A 21831-nucleotide genomic window follows, 5' to 3' on the forward strand; every position below is an offset into this window, starting at 1 on the left:
GTCAGGAGCCCTGGGGATCTTTGGAAATAAGGTATGCCATCTAATTTTACAGCCCTAGACACCAAGGTTCAATGACACTGAGGCCACATAGTCACTGGTTGAGCAAGGGATCAACTGCAGTAGTTGAGAGTCAATCACTGGAAGCCGCCATCTTGTATGTCCCTTCAGTATCTAGGGAAGGCTGAGCTTCCAGTCTGGCAGGACCAATCTGATGGTTCCTTGCTCATTATCAGCATTACTATCAACAACAACACGTCTGCACAGAATACTGTGTTCAAAAAGCATCCCACATTCCTTGGCTCAGGCAGCACTCATAACAATCCCAATAGGGAACATTGTAGGATTCAAAGTCGACATAGAAAAATTAGTTGTGTTCCTGTAAAGTAGCAATGAGCAAACTGAAAATGAAAGAAAGTAATTTCATTAAAAAAAAAAAAAAGCAGTAGAAACAATTATGTGGGAGTTAATTTAACAAAAGAAGCACAAGTTAGACTGAAAACTACAAGACATTGTTGAAAGACATTCAAGAAAACCTAAATAAATGGAAAAACATCCCACACTCATGGATCAGAAGACTGAATATTATTAAGATGGTAATACCCTCAAAACTACAGTTTCAACACAACCCCTGTCAGAATCCAGCTGCCATCTTCGTGGAAATTGACAAGCTGGTCTGAATATTCATATGGAAATGTAAAAAAGACTCTAGAATAACCAAAACAACCTTGAAAAGGAACAAAGTTGGAAGATTCACTTCTCAATTTCAAAACTATAAGGACAGACCAACAGAGCAGTTCGGCAGAATTGAAATAAACCCTCACGTTTACAGTCATTTGATTTCACCATCAGTGCCAAGACAAAATAATTGGGAAAATGATAGTTTTTCAATAATCGGTGCTTGGCAAACTGGATATTCTCGTTCAAAATAATGAAGTGGGACCCCTACCTCACACCATATGCCAAAAAATAACTTTAAAATGAATCAAAACCTAAATGCAAGATCTAAAACTATAAAACTCCAAAGAAAACCTAGGGTACATTTTTTTGTGACTTTAGGCAATGGTTCTTAGATATGACACCAAAAAAAAAAAAATGCAAGGAAAAAAAACTGGACTTCATAAAAATTAAAGACAGTGTTCTGCAAAGAACACAATGAAGTGAAGAGACAACCTCCTGATTGGGAGGAAATATCTGCAAATCACATATCTGATAAGAGATACATCTCAAGTGTATAAAGAATTATTACATCTCAATGATAAAATACAAAGTTTTAAAATGAGCAAAGGATCTGAACAGATATTTCCTTAAAGAAGATACACCAAAGCCACCAGTAAGCACATGAAACAATTCTCAACGTTAGCCTTCAGGGAAATGTAAATCAAAACCACAACGGGGTACCACTTCATATCCACCAAGCCAACTACTATATATGGTCTCGTGGTTTCTCGATGTTACACACAGGATTACCATATAGTCCAGTAATTCTACTCCGAGGTAAACACCCAAGAGAAATGAAAACACATGTCCATGCAAAAACTTGTAGGCAAAGGCTCATTTGCATACAGCACTATGAATATGGCCACAAAGTCGAAATGCCCAAATGTCTGTCACCTAAAAAATGGATAAACCAAATATGGTCCAGCTATACTAGGGAATATGCCTCAATCAAAAAAAGAAACGAAGCACTAATACATGGTACAACATGGCTGAACACTGAAAGCGTTACAAGTGAAAGAAGTGTGACACACAAGGCCACATATTGTACGATTCCCACTTACATGAAAGGCCCAGAACGAGGGCTTTTTTGATGTAGTGAAAATAGTCTAAAATTGACTGAGGTGATGTTTGTACATCTAAAAGTAACTGAGCTGTATGTAAATGGGTGGATTATATGGAATGAGGAAACCATGCTAATAAAGAGTCTCTGCAAAGGCTGGGAATGTAGCTCAATGGTACCGCACTTGCCTAGCTAGCATGCCAAGGCCCCGGGTCCCGTCCCCAGTACTGAAAAAAAAATAATGATATTTACGCACACTCAAGACCTGTTTTTTTGCTTTTTATCTTGTTCAGAATTAAAAGTCCACAAGGGGCTGGGGATGTAACTTGGTGGTAGAGTGTCTAGCACGACTGAGGCCCAGGGTTCAATTCCCAGCACCACAAAAAAAAAAAAAAAAAAAAGCAATCAAGCAAGAAAACAAGAAAGCCACAAGGCTGACGAGGTGTCGTCGTTGTTGTTGGGTGTTTTCCGTTTTTGTTTTAGTACTGGGGATTGAATCCAGAGGTGCTCAACCACTGAGCATATCCCTATATTTTTTAAAATTGTTAGACAGGGTCTTGCCAAGTTGCTCAGGGCCTTGCTAAGTTGCTGAGGCTGGCTTTCAACTGATGATCCTCCTGCCTCAGCCTCCTGAATTGCTGGGATGACAGGTGTGCACCACACCTGGAAGCTTAAGAGGCTTGAAGGGGAGGAGTGCACAAATCCTTGGCAGGTGTGCAGGGCAGGGAAAGCCTGAGGAACTGCTCTGCAGGAGGCGACATCAGAGTGACACTGACTGAGCATCCCTCTGGGCCAGGTTCAGCTCTAAAACCCTGGGCTGACCCTTACAGGCCCTCAGATCCAAACTCTTGACTCCAAGTCTGGGCTCTTCCTGATCTCCCGGCCTGGTGTCATCATCAGTGCAGAAGGAAGGCTGTCCTCACAGACGACAGTGGTGATGGGTGCTCTCCAGGGAGGAGAATCCTGTGATCTAGATGCATCCTATCCTGCCAGCCAGGGAGGTGGACACAGGATTGTGGAGCCACGGCAGATACAGCCACAGTCATGTGGCTCTTCCCCAGGACTCAACACTTCCCAGTCCTCAATTTAGAGCTGCAACTTCTGCATTCTTCTGTGGCTGGGCCCCAGGGAGAGGAGGCCCAGCCTCCCCAGATGTTTGGGAGTAGGCACAGCAAGGGGATCTGAGGGAGGGGAATCCGAGAGGGGGAGAGCGCTCATGGCTGTCTGCCCAATGAATGGGCAGGATGAATGGCTGGATTTGAACTCATCCAGAACTTCACTGAAAAATATCATGTGGTGCACACCTGTAATCCCAGCGGCTCAGGAGGCTGAAGCAGGAGGATCACAACCAGCCTCAGCCACTTAGCGAGGCCCTAAGCAACTCAGTGAGACCCTGTCTCTAAAAAAGTACAAAAAAGGTCTGGGGATGTAGCCCAGTGGTTTAGTGCCCCTGGGTTTAACTCCTGGTACCAAAAATAAATAAAACAATAAAATCACATGCCTGTGGCTGGGGACAGAGTCCAGTGAGCTAGTGTGTCTGAGGCCCCTACAGGAAAAACAATGCTTGGAGTAGAGAACAAGGAAAGGAAGGGATGGAGAGGTCTGGGCAGAGCTCACGGGAGGGGCACAGTGGCGCTTTCTCCTCTGCTGCAAGTTTGAAAGTAATAAAGATGTGGGGGGATTGTCAAGCAGCCTGCTCTCATGGAACTCACTCCCGGTATAGCCCCCTCTTGACCACGAGGGCTCTGGTGGGCAGGAGTGGCTGTCCTACTCCGCACCCTGGGCCCAGACACACTACCCACTGCCAAAAGTCCAGGAACAGAAATTTCTGCCATACAAGAAGAATGTGGTGAACAGGAAGCCAGGCCCAGCTCTGGAGCAAGAGGACTAGGGTTGAAGGTGGGTCAGGCCTTATCAGCTAGGGGACCCTGGTCACTTCCTGCCCTGGGTCTGTGTCTCCACATGAAAATGCCGTACCAGACAAGGTGGGGCAAGGCCTAGACGAGTTGACTGTGGCCCCAGCAAGGAAACCAACAACTTCCCCTAAGTGTCTTAGAAAGAGTGGTGTGGACAGTGCGGTGGGGAGAAGGCGGGGGGCGCCGAGACGTCCCAACTGGGTTCGCTTCTTCTGTCAACAGCCACATCCTGTGCTCTGTGCCGGGTTCCGCTGTGGGGAGGTGCTTGTCCTAGGGCACATCTCACAAGGTAAGCCACCCACAACTCAGAGGCCATACATCTCGAAAGACAGAACATCCGCCCGTCACTGAGCTTCACAAACTTGAGGGTTGGAAGGTAAAGTCATCGACCCACAACCAAAGAAAGGGGACCAGCCAGCGCTAGCAGACCTGTAAGAACCCCAGGATGTATCTTCCAATTAAAGACTTCAATAAAAGCACAGAACAGTTTGGAACCCAAGCCCGAGCTGGACACACTGGTCCGGTGACTGTCTATGCAGGGTGGGCAGAGAGGGCTGGTACCCAGCAGGGGTGACGGAGGCCGTCTCCAGGAGACTCAGAAGGGGAAGGGGGCTTTAAATGCAGGCAGGGTCCTGAATATGACATCAGACTCTGTCTTTCTAGCCAGCCAAACCAGGGGGCGGGAGCAGGTCTCACAAGGCAGACCTCCCCAGCTCCTCGCCAAGTTGTTGGACTGGTTCTTCCCTTAAAAATAAAACAAAGACATTTGGGGGAAGTTACAGTGAAAGGTAGCAGGATGAGCCTCATTCGTGGCCCTGCTGGGCCTCCTTGTGTGTCTCCGGGAGGCTTCTACCTGTGAAGGGAGGCCCAGAGGCCCACTTCCTTGAACCCATCTGCCAAGCCAGGTGCAGGGAGGCAAAGTCACTTGCTGGATGCCAGTGAGAGGTCCCTGTTGGGAATGCCCCTCTGAGCCTCCCACCATCTCTCTCCACTTGGGCTCCTGGGGTCTGATGCCGACCTGTCACTTTCCAGCACCAGGACCTGGGCATGGATTCCTCAAGTCCCCCAGGTTTCCCCATCTGCACAATGGGTGATCTGCCTTCCAGTGTCACAGGAGGGACTACATTGTGAGTGCCTGAGACAGGGGCTGGCCCACGAGATCATTGCCCAGGGTGGGACTTAAATCACATCCCAACCACCTCAGGACATGCTGGGACCCAGGGCACCAAACTCATGGTACTCAGGGGACATTCACCTCACAGGTCTCCCTCCAAGTCCAAGTTACCCTGGGACCTCCATCCCCTAGTCCATGGTCCCCAGGGATCCCCAAAGCTCAGATCCCATCAGGGTCTCCTGTACCCATCCCTAGGCCTGGGAGGGCAACACATTCTTCCTCTGGGCTGAGCATATTGTCTAGATGAGGAAACAGAGGGCCACAGACCTGTCCAAGGCTCCCAGACCAGCACCAGCAGCACCAAGTTGGGAGCCTGGTCACTGGGCCCCTTGGGGTGGCCCTTTTCTCAGGACATGGGCAAAAAGGACGGGGTGGGCAGGAAGCACAGTGGTTGATGAAGCTTGTACCCCTCCAAGAGATGTTCTGAGAAGCCACCAACGCTTCATTCCTCACCACCAAACAACAGAGACCAGCTCACAGAGAGATCCCCTGACAGCCTGCAGACTCAGGGCCACCCTTGACTTCCACCCCAGCCCAGAGACCTGTAGCCACCCCCTCACCGAACCCCACATCCTGCAGACCCAGGGCCACCCTGCCCTGAGCCCCTGCAGCCCTCTCACTATACTTGGTGCCTAAGGGTCAAATCCTACCTGCTCACAACTTAAAATGCCCAAATGCCAGAACGAGGCCCTTTGCAGGGATGCTCCCTCCCCAACTGTCCTTGAAGACAACCCATGCTCAAGAGGAAGCACTCACCTACTGGAGGAACAGAGCCACACTGAGGCAGATATCCTTCTGCTGCACCTACAGCCTTAGGGACACTGTAAACTGTGTATCCCCCAGTCCTTCGCTTGTTCAGGCCTCTGAGCCCTCACCCTCTGGGTCCTGCTCTAGTACAGTTTCACTCAGGCACTCCTGAGACCCCCCCTTTTTCACTATGTGGAAGTAAATCTTCAAGGAGAAGAAAAAACAACAGAAAAAAAAATTAAGTGTATGGGTTAAACGCAAACAAAAAGACAGGAACCCACAAGACCCAGCCTGGCCTTCTCATGTCTCAGAGGATGGAGGTGAAGACGGAAGGACACAGCAGGGCCACCCTCCTGGCCCACAAGGGCCCTCAGCCCCACCTGACACCTCTGCCCAGCCCATAGGCTGCAGCTAAGGGGCATGTGGCCGGCCATGGGTGGGGCCCTGATCCTCCCAGCCTTCTCCTCCCCCTGCCTCCAGAGACTGGCCTCGTATCTGGGAAAGATCCTTACTTGTTAATTTTTTATCTGGGACCTTGGACCATGGACCAGTTCCTCTGTCCTCCTTTCTAGAGCCAGAGGCCCCCACACCATGACCTTTTTAATAAGTTCCTTTGATGCTGTCAGACAGAGGCTGTGGGGATATAGGGAGGGGAGAGGTGGGCCACTGGACCTTGCCTCCTCGGGGCTGTGGGACTTCACAGCCGGGCTTGGATCCTCACCTGCCAGTGAGACCTTGTTCTGGGATACAGTTTCTTCAAATGCAAAATGGGATTTCTCAGGAGAAATTACTCAGAGGGCAACTTAGGCACATCTTGGTCTTCCTCTGAGAGCAAGACCCCCAAAACCCAACAGCAGGGACAGCATGTGTCTCCAATACTGAGTGTGGGAGGTCCACAACCCCAGCTGTGTGTCCTTAGGCAAGTCACTTGCCCTCTCTGAGCCCATTTCTCTATAGAGGGTGGACTCGAGCTTCAGAACCCCTGAAGCTTTCGGTCTCCCAGGATGAGCCTCACACTCCAGAGTGTGCACTCTCTTTCAGAACAAAACTAGGATGAATCCAACTGAGGAAAGGTGTGCCCCCCAAATCCCTGGAGATGGAGGCTGAGGCTCCAGGGAGCTAGGCCGCTTACCCCGCAGCTCTCCTGGTACCCTAGCAGGAGGCCAGGTCTCAGGGTTAGGAAAGCCTCACTTTAATTCACACTGGCTCCCACTGGGCCTGTTTCTCCTCTGTAAAATGGGCACAGCCTGGCTCTGTGGCTATACAGGAAAGCCAAGAGGACTATCCGGAGCATACCTTCATCTGTCCATTGGGCCTCCTGCTATCTCTCTTTCCAGACCTTTCACAGTCCCTTCCAGGAGTGCCAGGGGGGTCGTCTTCAGCCACTGGAACCTTGTGTTCCTGGACAACCTCCCAGATCAGGGAGTGCAGGCGTTGCCCCGGGAGCAGGGCCAGGTGCCGGCCATTTACACACATAAACCCTACTCGGAGCCAGCCTCCCCCACCCATAGGAAGACCACAGACCCTCAGGATGCCAAGCCATCCGGACTACTCTACTCTCTCCTATCCACTCTAGGAAGCCTATGGTAATGGCCCCATTCTACAGATTGTGGGGAAAAATACACCCCAAATGCAGTTTTAGACAGTGCTAAACTGTCTCCACGACACCCCAAACCCCACCCCTTCACTTCACAGCACCAGAGGCTGATGGCAGAGAGCCACAGAGTTCAGATCAGGTAAAGCCATCACTTTACCCCCAAGAGGACAGGAGCTTCAGGCCCTGATGCCACTTTGCCTGTCCACAACCTGGGGACAGGTATACTATCTGTACCACTCAGCACGTGGGGAAACTGGAGTGCAGAGAGAACCAGGTCAGAGAAACCCCAAACTCAACAAGGGGATTCATGTCCAGGAAGTGCTCACAGAGTCCAGGACCCTCAGGCGACTTAGAGGTGACCAAGCTGCAAGGGCAGGTTACTGGGGCCAGACCAGACCAAGGACAGGAACTCTGAGACCCCCTACTGATTTTCTTAGCAAGTAGCCTTTTGTGTGCAAAAGTATCAGACCTCCAGCCACTCCCTTGCCTTGGGCTGACCTTGGGTAAGTCCCACCACCTCTCCTTGCCCTAGATTCCTACTCCTCCAAGCGGTTAGGACTCCAAATTAGGGACTATGGGTATTTAAACCAAACCCAGGAGGCCCAGATGCAAGTCTTCTCTTGAATGCACAGCAAGAACCAGACCCCAACTCCAAACCTCAGCTTCCTCCTCTGGGAAATGGCAAAACCCAGCTCCAGCCTGAATTGCCCAAGACCCTCAGGTCCAGCCCTGGTGGGCAGTGGCCACTGAAGTGAGGTTTTGGAACATCAGAGATAACAGGGTTCCGGTTTGGTTATACTTCTGAAAGGGGTTAGACTTTTTAGAAGCATCCCGGGAGCAAAGATCCCATTCGAACCCAGTGCCTTGTGCATGGAAGGTGAAACTCTTTTAGCACATTCTTCAAGTAACACTTTAAAACACTTTGGCTCCCTTCCTTCCAGGGACCTCTGGGCCTCTGAGCCTAGGCCAATCCCTGGCCCCGCTGCTGGATGACCTCGGGTGGCCATTCCTGTCTCAGGCTCGGTTTCCCCACTGGTAAAGAGGAGCTGGAGTGGCCACCCAAGGAACCCCGAAGATAACACCCTCCCAGCGCGGAGACGGCGCCCCGGCTAGTCCTTCCCGCCCCTTGGGCTGCGCGCCCCGTCAGGTGAGGCCAGTTCGAATTTCCGCAGGCGTCTGGGACCACGGAGCGACTACCGTACGGGAACACGTGTGCCGACCCGGGGCAGGTAGCTGAATGCCGCCGCCTGTTTTCCAACCACTCGCTGCCACGCTTTGGACCCGCTGGGGCTCCCGCTGGCCGGTGGAAGATCGGGAAGGTGCGTCCTCGGAGAGGCCGTCGGCTAAGTGACTCACGCGCCCCTCCGCCCCAGCTGTGCAGCCCAGCAGCCCTTCCCTCGCCCCTCGGCTTCCCTGTCTGTGAAAAGGGAACAGAGCCCCACCTCGGGACCCTGTGGCCCCAAACCTCACCTGTGCGGTTCCCCGGGGCGGACGTTGCGCTCACGGTCCGCCCGCGGGGCCTCGCCCTGCCGCGGAGGGTCGCGGGCGCCCCGCGCATCCTGCGCGCTCCCCGGCTGCCGGCTGGGTTCGCCGGGGTTGGGGGCGGAGACTGAAGAAGGGTGGTGTCTCGAGGGGCGGGGCGACAGCGCGTCCCCGCCCCGGACACGCCCTCCAAGGGCGCGGCGCCTTCCACCAATCAGGCCACACCTATCTTTGTGGTGGGGCCGGGACTGGAACCAGATGTGGAGGCGGGACTCAGGATTGGGACCACCTGGGGGAACTCTAGCCCCAATACGCCAAAGCCCTCAGATGGGAAGCGTCGCTCAAGGGCTTCTGCCCCACATTTTCCCCTTCGGACCCTCACCTGGCCCCTCCTGCCCGGTTCTTCCCATCTTCTCTCTTAGTATAGTTTTCCATGTTTATTTTTTGTGTAGGGTTTTGCATTCTTAGGGTGCGCGATTCAGCAGATACCAAAAGGCAAAAAGAGCAAACCCCTGTTTCCCCTGCCCGCTCCGACTCCCTGGGTCTCACCGCGTCTTAGGCGGACCCTATGCCATCCCTTGGTTCACTGTGAGCCATACCCTCCGAGGCTCCTTGAGCAGGCTGCTCTTATAGTAATCCTCGCTAATGAGAACAGGGGATTCAACCCCCTGGAGTCTGGCTCGGGCCACACACACCCCCCTAGAGACCTGCCCCCTCCTGCCTGATGCTCTTCAGCCCAACTCCACCTGCAGCAGCCTCTGAGTGAGCAGGAACATGTAGGGGGTCTCAGGCCCCCAGGAATTGAGAATGCTCATGGAAGACCTGAGCCAGCAAAATTTAAACTGGGACCCACCTCTGTGGAGCCTGGAAATGAAGTGGAAATGTGCTTAATAGCCCCGGGACAGCCAGAATCTCAGTGTAGCCAGAGGAGCCTAGGAAGATGGCCCAGGCTCTCAGGCTCCCTAGGGCCAGGCAGGGGTGGATGTTCTGGTGGAAACAGAGCAAAGTCCAGCAAGGCAGTCCTCCCCTCTCTTTCTGAGTACACTGAAGGAGATGCTCCCCACCCTGCCCGTCAGGCATGGTGTCATCCCCTAATATCTTGTTTCCACTTGGGCTTGTAGGCCACACATGATGGCTTTCTTCAATTTCCTTCACGCATAATCAAGCATGTGTGTCCTCTTTGCCACCTGGGGAAGGAGAGGAACATCTATAGGGCTGCTGCTCCTCCAGCCCCCACCAGAGCACACTTTAGGTCCCCAGTATTCCCTGACAGTTGGCTCTGAGCCCACCACCTGGTTCTGTGTGGACCCCTCTCAGGGTTCCTTTTCCCTCCCCCATGCACTGCCAGGTGATGGCAGCAGCCTATTCGCACATGGTGGGGCTGGGAGGGGAGGTTGGGGGCGGCTCTTGAATTGAGGATGGAGCTATGTGGGGTGGAAAAATTCTGGTCTGTCTGTGGCTCCTCATACTAGCATGTTGAGGCTCGGGCCTCCAGGAGTCCAAACAATGAACACCTATGCTGTTTACCAGCACAATCTCTGTAACCACCTGACCATATAGGGCGTGTATATTTCCTAGACCTGCAAAACAAAGGACCACAGACAGAGTGTCTTTTAACAACAGATATTTATTATTTCACTGAAAGAAGGTCAGAGTCTGAGATCAGGGTATGCACAGGAATGTGTCTCCAAAGCCTCTAGGGAAACGTTCTTCCTTATCCCTTCTGGCTTCTATCAGTCCTTGGGCCTGCCGCAACTCCAATCTTCATGGAGCTGCGTGTTCTGAACAAGCCAGGCCTCTGGCCCTGGGCCTCCATCTGTCCTGTTAGGGGATCAAAAGGTGGCGTGAGGACTTCTTTTGTGTTCTGCAGGAAGCCATACATCTTGTTGTGCCTCAGCACACCCACTAGCCACCAAAACTACCTTCAGAAGCAGCAGGAAGGAACTGGAAATGGAGCCGGGGCCTACTGAACCACAATCTGGGCTGTCCCATCCATTTTTATACGGCCCCTTGTTGTATAGCATGTTTCTGGAAAGCCCAGCAACACCAGTCACACACAGGGAGGGAAACTGAGGCTCTGTAGAGAAAGGAACCAGTGACAATAGACTACTTGGGCCGTCCTCTGATAGGCCTCGTGGTCCCTTGGGCAGGGTTGGGCACCCTTGTGCTGAGCCTTGAAGTTCTCATCTGAAGGGTGAGATGGCTCTGCATCCCCCCAGGGCTAGCAAGAGACTGTGACAGATTTGAAGCCCTGTGTCTCAGTGTTCTGTTTTGTAAAATGGCCACCACATGTGCTGCAAGAAATTCCCAAGGGAAGGTGAGGGTCTGGCATGGGCAGGAGGCTTAGCTCTAGGGCATTGCCTCGCCCACAAAGCTTTCTTCAACCACCCTAATTCACCACTTACACCCACAGGCCCTCTTGGCCTGGGAGGAGGAGACCCAGGCATAAGCCTGCTAGTGGAGATGGGGTAATTGGCTTGGTGTGTTTTCCTTAATTGCACAATAATTGTAGAAATGTAAATTGCTTTTTGTTTTTCTTTATTTTTTAATTTGTGTGTGTGTATGTGTGTGTGTGAGTGTGTGTGTGTGTGTGTGTGTTTAAATGCTAGGGATGGAGCCCAGGGCCTTGCATATGCCAGGCAAACACTCTACACCTGCCACCCAATTAAATGCTTTTTTTTTTCTTCTTGATTTCAATTTCCACACCATAGAAAAATGAGATTTTTCATTCTAAAAAACCTTTCACAGTGGACCAACTCCAGAATGTTCCATTGCAAAAGGGTAAAGGACAAGGAGGCACGAAGGACACATCATGGGTTTCCTCTCTTTTTGAAATTGTTACTTTTTTAAAACTAAAAGAACTTTTTTAAAAATGAAAAGTAACCTTCACTTGTAGCTCCAGTGAGCTGGATCTCTGGGGGGGGGGCGGGGCGCGAAATATTCCCAAAACTATTTCTGCCAGCCTGTTTGGAGTCCTCGTGGGTGTCCCTAATTCTCCTAGATGGCCTCATGCAAGTAGGAGCAAAGGAGGTGACTGGAGTGCTGTCCCTGTCTGGAGTCACTCCCCTGTCCTGCCAGGCTCTGACCACTGGGACGTCCTACCTGGCAATGGCAGATGAGTGCCCCTGGGAGCCACCAACTTCTGGTTTAGAAATGATGAATGGGAACACACAGCGAGCCACCCTGACAGATTCGCAGAATTCACAGAACACTGCTGAGTGCTGGCTGCATGCCAGGCCACTGGGGACATGCGACTGGGCACAGGAGGGACAAAGTCTGGTCTGGGCCTGTTCCCTGTCTCCTCCTCCTCTCCCAGGACCTTCACATGGCAGCTGTTGGGCTGTTAGGTAATGACTGGTCCTTCTTCCTGCCTTTTGATGTTTTTTTCTGAATTTTCAGAATTTACTACAATGAACACATATCTATTCTCTAATTTCCCTTAATTTGTAAATGTAAATAATCACAATCTCACCCCCCCCACACACACACACACACTCACAACCCAAGTTCCAATTTGTACTTTTCAGAAAAGGTTCAGCCTGACTTCTCATTTTAGAGATGGGGAAACTGAGGCTTAAAGAAGGGAACCGTCCAGTCCAAGGTCACTGGGCCATTAGGATTACGCCTCATTAACATGCTTTAGGAAGTTCCCTTCTCAGGATAGAATTCCAAGTGGGGGGAGGGTCTCTGTTTTCATTGGCCAGGAGCTGCTCCTAGCTAAGCTGGGAGGTAAGAAGGTTCCCAGGGTCAAGGGCAACCTGAGACTTAATGCTCAGAAGCCCATTAATCTTCTTTGATGCCCGGCACCTGCCCAACAAGCAGGGCCAGCCCCTAGTGCCTGGTCACCAGAGAAGCCTGAGAGCCTGGCTCCTTCTTTCCCCAGATTCCCCTCCCCCTCCACCCCCATCCAGTGGCCGCTCAGCCCTGACCAGCTCCGTGCTCCTCTAGTCCTGCCTCTGTCCCAGTCCTGGCCCAGTCCTACCTATCCTCTGGTCAGTCCTGGGTAAGCTCCCTCTGCTCTCTGAGCTCCAGATTCTTTCCCTACCTCCTTGTGAAAAAGGTTGAACAGAAAGGTTCTGCCAGCCTGCCACAGGCACACCTGCTGCCTACAGGAGCAGGCTGGGCCTAGCTGGCACCCTTGAGAGAGGTCTTCCTGAAGTTTCCTGGGGGTGGCTGTCAATGGTCTGTAAGGCTAGCAAGACCCCGCCAAACAGAGCCTCGGGAAGCTGTTTGGTGGTCTCCTGTTTTACAGATGAGGCTTGGGGTGAGGATCTGCCCAGGTAACATGGCTCCTTCTAGAACTAACTCCTCTCTACAGCCTGGGCACTGGGCTCTGTCTGGGCTCAGCATGTGGGACCTGGTGTGTTACCAGGGCTCTTTGTGCCTTAGTCTCCACACCTCCAGTGCCAATAGGCAGGGTCCTCTGCTCCGAGGCTGAGGGAAAGAGGAAAGATGACACTTGAGTGCTGGCAGCAGACTGGGTAAGCATCCCTGGCGGAAGATGGAGGTGGGGAGGGTCATGCGCAGGCTCCACATCTGCATGCGCCCTTCACTCTGCCTGCGCCAAGAGCAGGCAGCTGCTGCTGATGGGGGCTTCTCTGGCCCTATTTTATGGATGGGAAGCAGGCTCAGGTCTGTGAGCCACACATTTGCTTGGTGACTACCTTCCAGGGACAAAAACCCCACTTCAACCTGCTTTCTGAGAAAGCAGCCAGGACCATCCTGCCTGGCGTGTCCTCAGGGATCTGTCCTCACTGTCTCCACTCAGCACACATCCCTCTGTCTGTTGGCCTCGTTCTTCCCACCATGAAAGGACAGGTGGCTTCCCACTGCCTTATGGTTCTGAGCAAGGCCCTAGTGGATCATAGTACCAGAGGCAGGATCCTTTCTAGCATCCTACTCCCCCATCCCAAAATGACCCTGGACCAACTACCCTGGACCAATCACTGTGGTTGGGCAGAGAAGCTTAGATAGGCCAGGGCACTCATGTATATTGCTACATAACAGATACTTCTTTGTGTTGTTGTTTTTGTTTTTTGTGGTGCTGGGGATTGAACTCAGGGAGTTGAGCATGCTCTAACCCTAACTACATTCTCAGCCTAGTACTTCTTAGATTAGAAATGGCCCCTCAGTCCCCCGTGAAGCCATTTGACCCTTCTCCTACAGCCCTATCTGTAGCAGTCCCACAACCCCCAGTCCCCCATTGCTGTGTCTAGAGTGTCCCAACTGCCCTGACTCCCCTGCCTACCCTGCTGGGCTGAGAAACTTTTCTAGTGTGTCCACATGCATCAGGTGCTGCCAGGAAGGACGCCCAGCTCACCCAGGCTGGGCTACTCCCCAGCAGACAGGTTGTACCTCGAGGACAGGAACCAACTGGGAGTGCCCCATGGGACCAGGTACAGGGCAGACACTGCTAATGATGTGTAAAATGCGTGAATGAGACGCAGGTCGAACTGACAACACCCTGGCAAACTCTTGCTCTTATTTCTCTCTCTCTCCACTCACCAGATCAAGCTGACTCTGAATGTGGAATTTGGCATCAGGTGACCTTGAGCTTAAACCCCGGCCGGCCAGCCATAGCTGATGCTACCTGTTACCCACCATGTCTCCTCAGCCATGCCCACTTGGGGGGCCTCTCAAACCAACTCCCAGCTGCTTGAGACTCCCTTTGGGGTCCTATATCAGTCTTTACTTTATTCTGACATCTGAGTCTTGCTGACCCTATAGGGACTCACAGTGCACCCCGCTCTTGCCAGGGCTGGCCAATTCCTAGAGATAGTAGAGGAGTCCTTGGACACACTCTTCTCAAATGCAACACAACCAACCCTGATCACACCCACCACCTCCTCTTTGGGACTCTCACACTCTGGGACACTATCCACCTGTGCTCATCACCCCAGGGCTAGACAGCAGACAGCCAGGGGGAAGCCCTCTGCCCCAAAGCCTACTGGAAGAGTTCTTCAAGCTAGGCATCCTACACCTGCTTACCTTGCCTCCCTGTTCCTTCCCATGGAAACACAACAAATATCCTGCGCACTGCTCCCTCCCTCTCTCTGCCTCTGACTGGCCCTGGTACCGCCCCATGTGACCTCCATGGCATGCTGTGTCCCCTTCTGTTAGGAACTATGAGCACCAAAATTTCTCCTGATCTGTCGGCCTCACATTGCTGAATAGTAATAAAACATAAATGATTTTAAAACAGCTTCCGGCTGGGGATGTAGCTCAGTGGTAAGTGCTTGCCTAGCACATGCAAGACCTTGGGTTTGATCCCCAACACAACCACAACAACAAAAGTTTAAAAATAAATAACAAGAACAGGCCCAAAGGCCCTCTGGCCATGCAGGGCAGAGCAGAGAGTCTGGGCAAGTGAATGCCCCCCGGAGCCCTCAATCAGTGACTGTCAGGAGCTGGTGGATAAATGCCCTCACTCCTTCACCCCTCAGGTAGCATGATACTGGCACAATTGTCCTGGGAAGTGAGAAGCCAGAGCTGGTCTGGCGCTCACAGCTCCTGCAGATCATAAACAATCTCACAGGTCAGTATCAGATAAAGCCACTTCCTAATCTTGACTTGGCACTGAACAAACAAAGCCACTAGGCAAACCATGAAAATACCAACGTCCCTCCTATGTTCAGTGAGATGAGCGGCTGCTACTTCATTCCACCTGCAGTGCCAGCCTCCCTTTACCCCTCCACATTCTAATAAAACTCATGAAGATACCCAAGCATGGAGTTGCTCCCCCTTCCTAAGAGCATCCAGTCTGGCTCTGCTTCCTTAGACCCCTCTCAAAAATCCCCCAACACAAGCCCAGGTCCTAGTGTAAGTCCTTCTTAGTACCATCCTCCTTGGATGCCCTAGGTTTTCCCGTGAAATTTGCCCTCACTCACTGCAGCAAGTCTGTAAACCCAACTTTACCAATGTGGTTCTAGGAGTCCTTGGTGGGCTGGAGCAACAGCTCCTAGAGTCCCCCTGCAGAATAAATTCCAGTTGCCCCCAGACCTGAGCTGCTAGCTTACAAACCCTGTTTGTTAGCATCTCTTAGCTTTCTGTTACTGTGACAAAATACCTGAGATAATCAATTTATAAGGAGAAAAGCTTTATTGTGGCTCATGGTTTCAGAGGTCTCAGTCCATGGTCGCTTGGCCCTGTGGCCTTTGAGTCTGTTGTGAGGCAGACATGGTGGTGGGGAGCACTTGACAGAGAAAACTGTTCACTTCACAGCAGCCAGGAAGCAAAGAAAGAGAAAGAAGAGGGGCCAGGGCCCTGACATCCCCTTCCAGAGAACACCCCAAATGATCTAACTTCCTCCCATTAGGCCCCACCTCCTAAGGCTCCACCTCCTTCCAATAGGACCTCAGCCCAGAGACCAAGTCTTAAATACATGGGCTTTTAAATACCATGACAGCTGACCTGAAGTTCCATGAATTGAGACCTTAAAACCACAAAAAAAAAAAAAAAAAAAAAATCCTTGGCACGACTTGACTTGTAGCTGAGTCACTCTAATCTCTACCTCCATTACCACATCTCTGTCTCAGCTTCTTATCTGGAAATCAGTTATTGGATTTAGGGCCCAGCCTAATTCGGAAGGACTCTGTTTCTTAAGTAATACTATATGCAAAGTTTATAAATCAGATGTTCTGGGTGAACATGAATTTGGTGACAGGGAGGACACTGTTCAATCCATTGCCATCTGACCCACCAAAAAGTCATTTTGGTCCCACGTCCCAAGACAGATCTACCCATCCCAACATGCCCCAAAGAGAGAAAATGGAAAGGATGAAGGGGTCTCTCTGCTAAGGTTTGGATAAGTGTCCTCCAGGGACCTCTGTGTTTAGGGAGATTCTCCAGTGGCTCTACTGGGAGATGGTAGAACTTTTAGAAGGTGGGGCTTGGTAGGAGGTCCTTAGGTCACTGGGGCTGTGCCCCCAAAGGGGATTGTGACACCCCAGCCCCTTCCTCTTTCCTGCTCATGAGGTGAACAGTTTGCTCCACCACATGCTCTCCCCACCTGCCATTACCATTTGATACACCCACCAGAACCCAGAGCAATGGATCCACCCTATCTTGGATGGAAACTCTAAACCTGGGAGCCCAAATAATACTTTTTTTTTCTATATAAGTTGATTTTCTCAGGTGTTTCATTATGGTGATGGAAAGCTAATGGAACACAGGGTTACTTAGTCCAAAGTAAATGTGAAATCCTCTGAAATCTAGCAGGCAGCCCCATTAGGTGCTGTGGCTGAATGCTCGATCTGAGCCTGGGGTGGTGACCTGCTTTCTGGGACCTGACTTCTGTGGCTTGCCTTTGCACCCATGGCTCTCCCTCCAAGTCAGTAGGCCTTCATCCATCTCTGTGCCTGTTAGTCCAGGCTGGCAGTGTTTCTCCCGGTGTGATATTCTCAGAAAGCTTGTTGGTGCCCTGTGTAAACCACAGAGGTCCATGCCATTGACGAGAGGCTCCTGCACAGGTCCTTCCTGGGTAATTCCATCTCTGCTCCTGGATTCTGAGATGGTCGATTGGATGCATGAACCACATCCCTAATCTCTTCAACAAAAATATTCAATAACGTTTTTGGGGTTGTCTTCAGACCACACCTTCCTGACAGTGGAGTTCCTAATTTTAGCAATCTGGACCTGCTGAGGACCTCTCAAATCACCAGGGGCTGGTTCCTTTTTTACTCAACACTTCCTTCCTCAATTTATCGCTTTGCTCTCAATCTTTACTACAGCAGCAAGAAGAAACCAGACTATATCTACCATACTTCGCTTGGAAATCTCCCTGGCTAAATATCCAAGTTCATTGCTCACAAGTTCCATTTTCCACCCAACAGCCAAGTTTTCTGCCACTCCATAACAAAGCTCACTTTTCTGCCAGTGCCCCCAAATGTGTTCCTCCTGAGCCCTCAAGAGAAGCACCTGAATGTTCATATTTCGACTAATATTCTGTTAATGATGATTAATTCATTCTCTAAGACAATGAGAGCTCTTCCTATGGTTCTCCTCATTTCTTTCTAAACCCTCACAAGGAGAACCTTAAATAAATGTTCATATTTCCACCAACAATCCCTTGAAGTCAATCCAATTCAGCTATAGCAAAATAACACAGATGGGGTGATTCATGAACAATAAAAATCATGGTTCTGGAGGCCAGAAAGTCTACTATCGAGGTGTTGGCGTTGACAAAGGCCCTCTTCCCATAATGTAATATGGCAGAGGACAGAGAGTCAGAGACAGGCTTAAGTTATCCCTTTATAAGGACCCCACTCCATGAAAACAGCATTAATTTATTAATGAGGGTAGAACCCTTACGGCCTAATCCCCTCTTAAATTCCCATCTCTTCACACTGTTACAAAGGTGATTGAATTTCCAATAAATGCTTTTGTAGGGACATATTCAAACTATAGTACTGGGTTTTTTTCCTTTCATTTTCTACTACTATCACCAAATACTTGAAGCAGGCGAACTTGGTGAAGAAAAGAGGTTTATTTAGCTCACTGTTCTGGAGGTTCAAGGGCATGACCCTGGCATCAGCTCAGCTGTGGGTATGCCCCCAATCACCTAGAACTTCCCACTAGGCTTTACCTCTTAAACTTCCCGCCTCCTACCACCACATTGAGAGTCAAACGTCTAACATATGAACCTTTTAGGGAGATAAATAACATCCAAAATGGAACTGGAGACTATCATGCTGAGTGAAATAAGCCAATCCCCCCAAACCAAAGGCCGAATGTTCTCTCTGATATGCGGATGCTAATTCACAATAAGTTGGGGGTAAGGATAGAAGTACTTTGGATTAGACAAAGGGGAATGAAGGGAAGGGAAAGGGGATGGGAATCCGAAGACAGTAGAATGAATCAGACATCTTCCGATTTTCCTATGCTCACGTGTGAATACACGACCAGTGAAACTCCACATCATGTACAACCACAAGAATGGGAAGTTATACTCCACGTATACATAGTATGTCCAAATACAGTCTGCTGTCATATATAACTAAAAAGAACAAATTAAGGGCTGGGGTTGTGGCTCAGTGGTAGAGCGCTTGCCTAGAACGTGTGAGGCACTGGGTTCGATCCTCAGCACATAAAAATGAATAAATAAAATAAAGGTATAAAAAAATTGTATCTGTTTAGAAAAAAAAATAAATTAAAAAAAATAACATTCAAACCATGGCACCCCTTGAATGAACCTCTCCAGCCTGTGTTACCCAAGACCAAAGCCATTTCCACATTTTCAAGGATTGCTGTAAAAATTACCACGGACTCGATGGCTTAACATTATAGAAATCCTCCCTGTTCAAGGAGGCTACAAGTCAGCAAGGAAGGCACCTTCAAGGTGGCGCTTCCTCTCAGAGCCTCAGGGGAGGGTCCTTCCTTGCCTCTTCCCAGTTTCTGGCTGCTTCCAGACGTCCGTGGTATTCCTTGGCTCCTGGCTGAATCACATCTCTCTGGCTTCCTCCCTGTATGTGCCTCTGCGTGTCCTGCCCTCTTCTGACCAGCACACCCCACCAATGGATTCGGGCTCTTCCTAATCCAACGTGGCTGTTGTGACTCTCATTCACATGAATTCTGCCTTAGCCTCCTTCTTCTTCACTGTCCCCTCCTCGTCACACATGACCTACATATTTTGAGATGGTCTCCACCCAATTCCTCTTTTAGATAGATAAGGCCCCATATCCTGAACTGCTCGACCTCGTCGGCTTTAACTCTGGTGAACTTGACAGTGTAACCCAGCACTTCAAGGGTAGTGAAGCCCCTACCCTTCCAATTGACCCCTCCAGCCCTGTCTCAGGAAACCCACCTCCGTAACCGGCCAGGCCCCAGCAGAGGCTTAGGTCCACAGGCCCTGTTCTCCTGCTCCTTGGCCCTGGTTGAGCATGCATGTCCCAAATGCACCCTTTTTTCCCAAGGGGCCTTGTAAGACATGCTGCCCTCTGCTCTCTGGGCTCTGTGAGTACTAGTCAATTTGCCTTTCTGGTCTGTGTGTCCCTGACTATGCTATACTTTTTGTGGTAGTGGTTACTGGGGATTGAACTCAAGGGCACTTGACCACCGAACCAATCCTTAGCCCTATTTTGTATTTAGAGGCAGGGTCTTGCTGAGTTGCTTAGCACCTCACTGTTGCTGAGGCTGATTTTGAACTCGCGATCCTCCTGCCTCAGCCTCCTGAGCCACTGGGATTACAGGCATGCGCCACCATGCCTGGCTATGCTATACTTAATCACACCAAACCCAACTGAAATACCTCATTCCACAAACCCCAACCGAGACTTCATCTTGATTAAACTGATTACATCTGCAAAGACCTTACTTTCAAATAAAGTCACATAATGAGGTTCCAGGAATGTATGGAATTGAGGGACACTAGTCAATTTATTCTACCTTGTATCAGCTTCCATCCCTTCTCTGCCTGGCTCCGCACTCCCATATTGGATCAATTCCCAATTAAATTCCTCGCATTCTAATGCAGGGAGCTGAGTTTGCTACTAGGAGAGTCCACCTAAGACACGGCCTCCCTGTGCTGAGTAGTGGGGTCCTCCTCTTGAGGCAGGGTGAGAACCCTAGTCCCTTCCTCTGAGGGGCTACAAGAGAAGATAGCTAAATCCTACAGAGACCAAGGTTTAGGGCCTCTTGCAGCCCACTGACCACTTCCTGACTCTTGGAAATGGAGTGCTTTGAATGAGCCCCCAAATTATCTTTCTTAGAAATGGATGGGCGATTGGAGCATCAACGTGCCCTTTGGGGACAGGAGTTATTTTGGGGGTGGATGATTTATTTCTTTTTGGATACAGAAATGGAAAGCCATGCCCCCTTTCTGGGATGCATGTAGCATTTATAGTGGGCAGAGCTTGAGGTTTTGGGGGATGGGGTGTAAAAGACTTGAGCTTCCTGGAGGGCAGGCCTGTCCCTGGCAGGAAGGAGGAAGGATTTTGCCCTTCTCAGAGATGCTGTGAGCCTGTATTATGGGTGGGAGAAATATGGCCAAGGCAGAACCTTCTGGAGGGAATAGGCTGATCTGTAGTGGCTGCTAGATGGGGGAGGGCAGCAGTTAGCGGGAGATCAGTCATTATGTGAAATCTACCTGTTCACGTCACTGCTTTAGATGAAATCTCTGCCTCTGTTTGGGCCTCACTGGGAGACACTTCCTTCTGGATCCAAGATTTCCCGAGCTCAGGAATAGCCCACTCCTTCCATGAGGTCATGTGACCTTCTGTTATGGTTTTTATCTGGAATGTCCCCTGTCCTGAAGGCTGGGTCCCCAGAGCAGCAGTGTTCAGCGGTGGAGCTTTGGGGCGGTGGTTGGATCATGAGGCTCTGACCTCATCAGTGGACTCGCGGTTGGGGTGGACTAATGGGAGGTGGCGGAAACTGAAAGAGATGGGACCTAGTTGAAGGAGTAGGTCCTGGGGGTGTGCTCTTTGGAAACTATACCTTGTTCCTGCCCTTTCCTCCCTTCCCTCCTCTCTACTCCTCCTTCTCCTCCCCCTCCCCCTCCCCTTTTCTCCTCCCCCTCCCCCCATCTCTTACTGGCTGCCTTGAGGTGACAGCTCTCTCTGCTCCACCACACCCTTCCTATCTTGACGCTCTTCCTCACCTCAAACCCAGAGCCATGGAGCTTGCCAACCTTGGACTGGAACCTCTGAAACCATGGGCCCAAATAAATCTTTCCTCCTTTACAGTGTTTTTCTCAGTTGCTTTATCACAGTGACCAAAAAAACGGACTCACATACCTCCATCTTGGTTCACACGACCATCCTGACCCAACCCCTGTGGCTGAGGGAACTGGGATGCTCATTGGTCTGCCCATGTCACAGGATATAAAAGGTGGAGTCCATCCACTTCCTGGTATATCCTTGACTTTCCAGAAATTCTGAGCTCAAACAACCCATTCCCAGGTTCCAGTTCTCCTCTGAGGTGAGTGTCACTGCTGTCCCTGACCCCAGGCGTAGTAGCCTCGTATGGTTCTGGTTGGTCAGAGAGGTCTGAGTCCATCCTGGGGCCAGCATAGGGCTTCCACTGGTGAAGAGGAGATAAGGCACCAAGGAGCAAGGCAGCAGAGAGAGGGGTGAGAGGGGTGTCTTGGAGACCCTAGGGCAGCATGGGGTGTGGGCTTCCTGGCCCAGCAGGGAGGGGCCTG

General features: G+C 50.8%; 1 protein-coding gene across 4 annotated transcripts in view; it reads right to left on the bottom strand.

The window, feature by feature from the left end:
* Nucleotides 1–8805, bottom strand: part of Susd3 (sushi domain containing 3) — a 21935-nt gene extending 13130 nt beyond the window's left edge. For all 4 annotated transcript variants that reach the window (XM_046457734.2, XM_046457732.2, XM_046457735.1 and 1 more), the window contains exon 1: nt 8682–8805. In XM_046457734.2, the coding sequence (XP_046313690.1) occupies nt 8682–8769 (88 nt within the window). In that variant the 5' untranslated portion in view covers nt 8770–8805. The remainder of the gene's footprint in view (nt 1–8681) is intronic.
* Between the last annotated feature and the right edge of the window lie 13026 nt (nt 8806–21831).

Source organism: Marmota monax, unplaced genomic scaffold (genome assembly GCF_021218885.2).
Source record: "Marmota monax isolate L192 unplaced genomic scaffold, Marmota_monax_Labrador192_F-V1.1 WCK01_AAM20220418_F8-fsc00231, whole genome shotgun sequence".
Lineage (NCBI taxonomy): Eukaryota > Metazoa > Chordata > Mammalia > Rodentia > Sciuridae > Marmota > Marmota monax.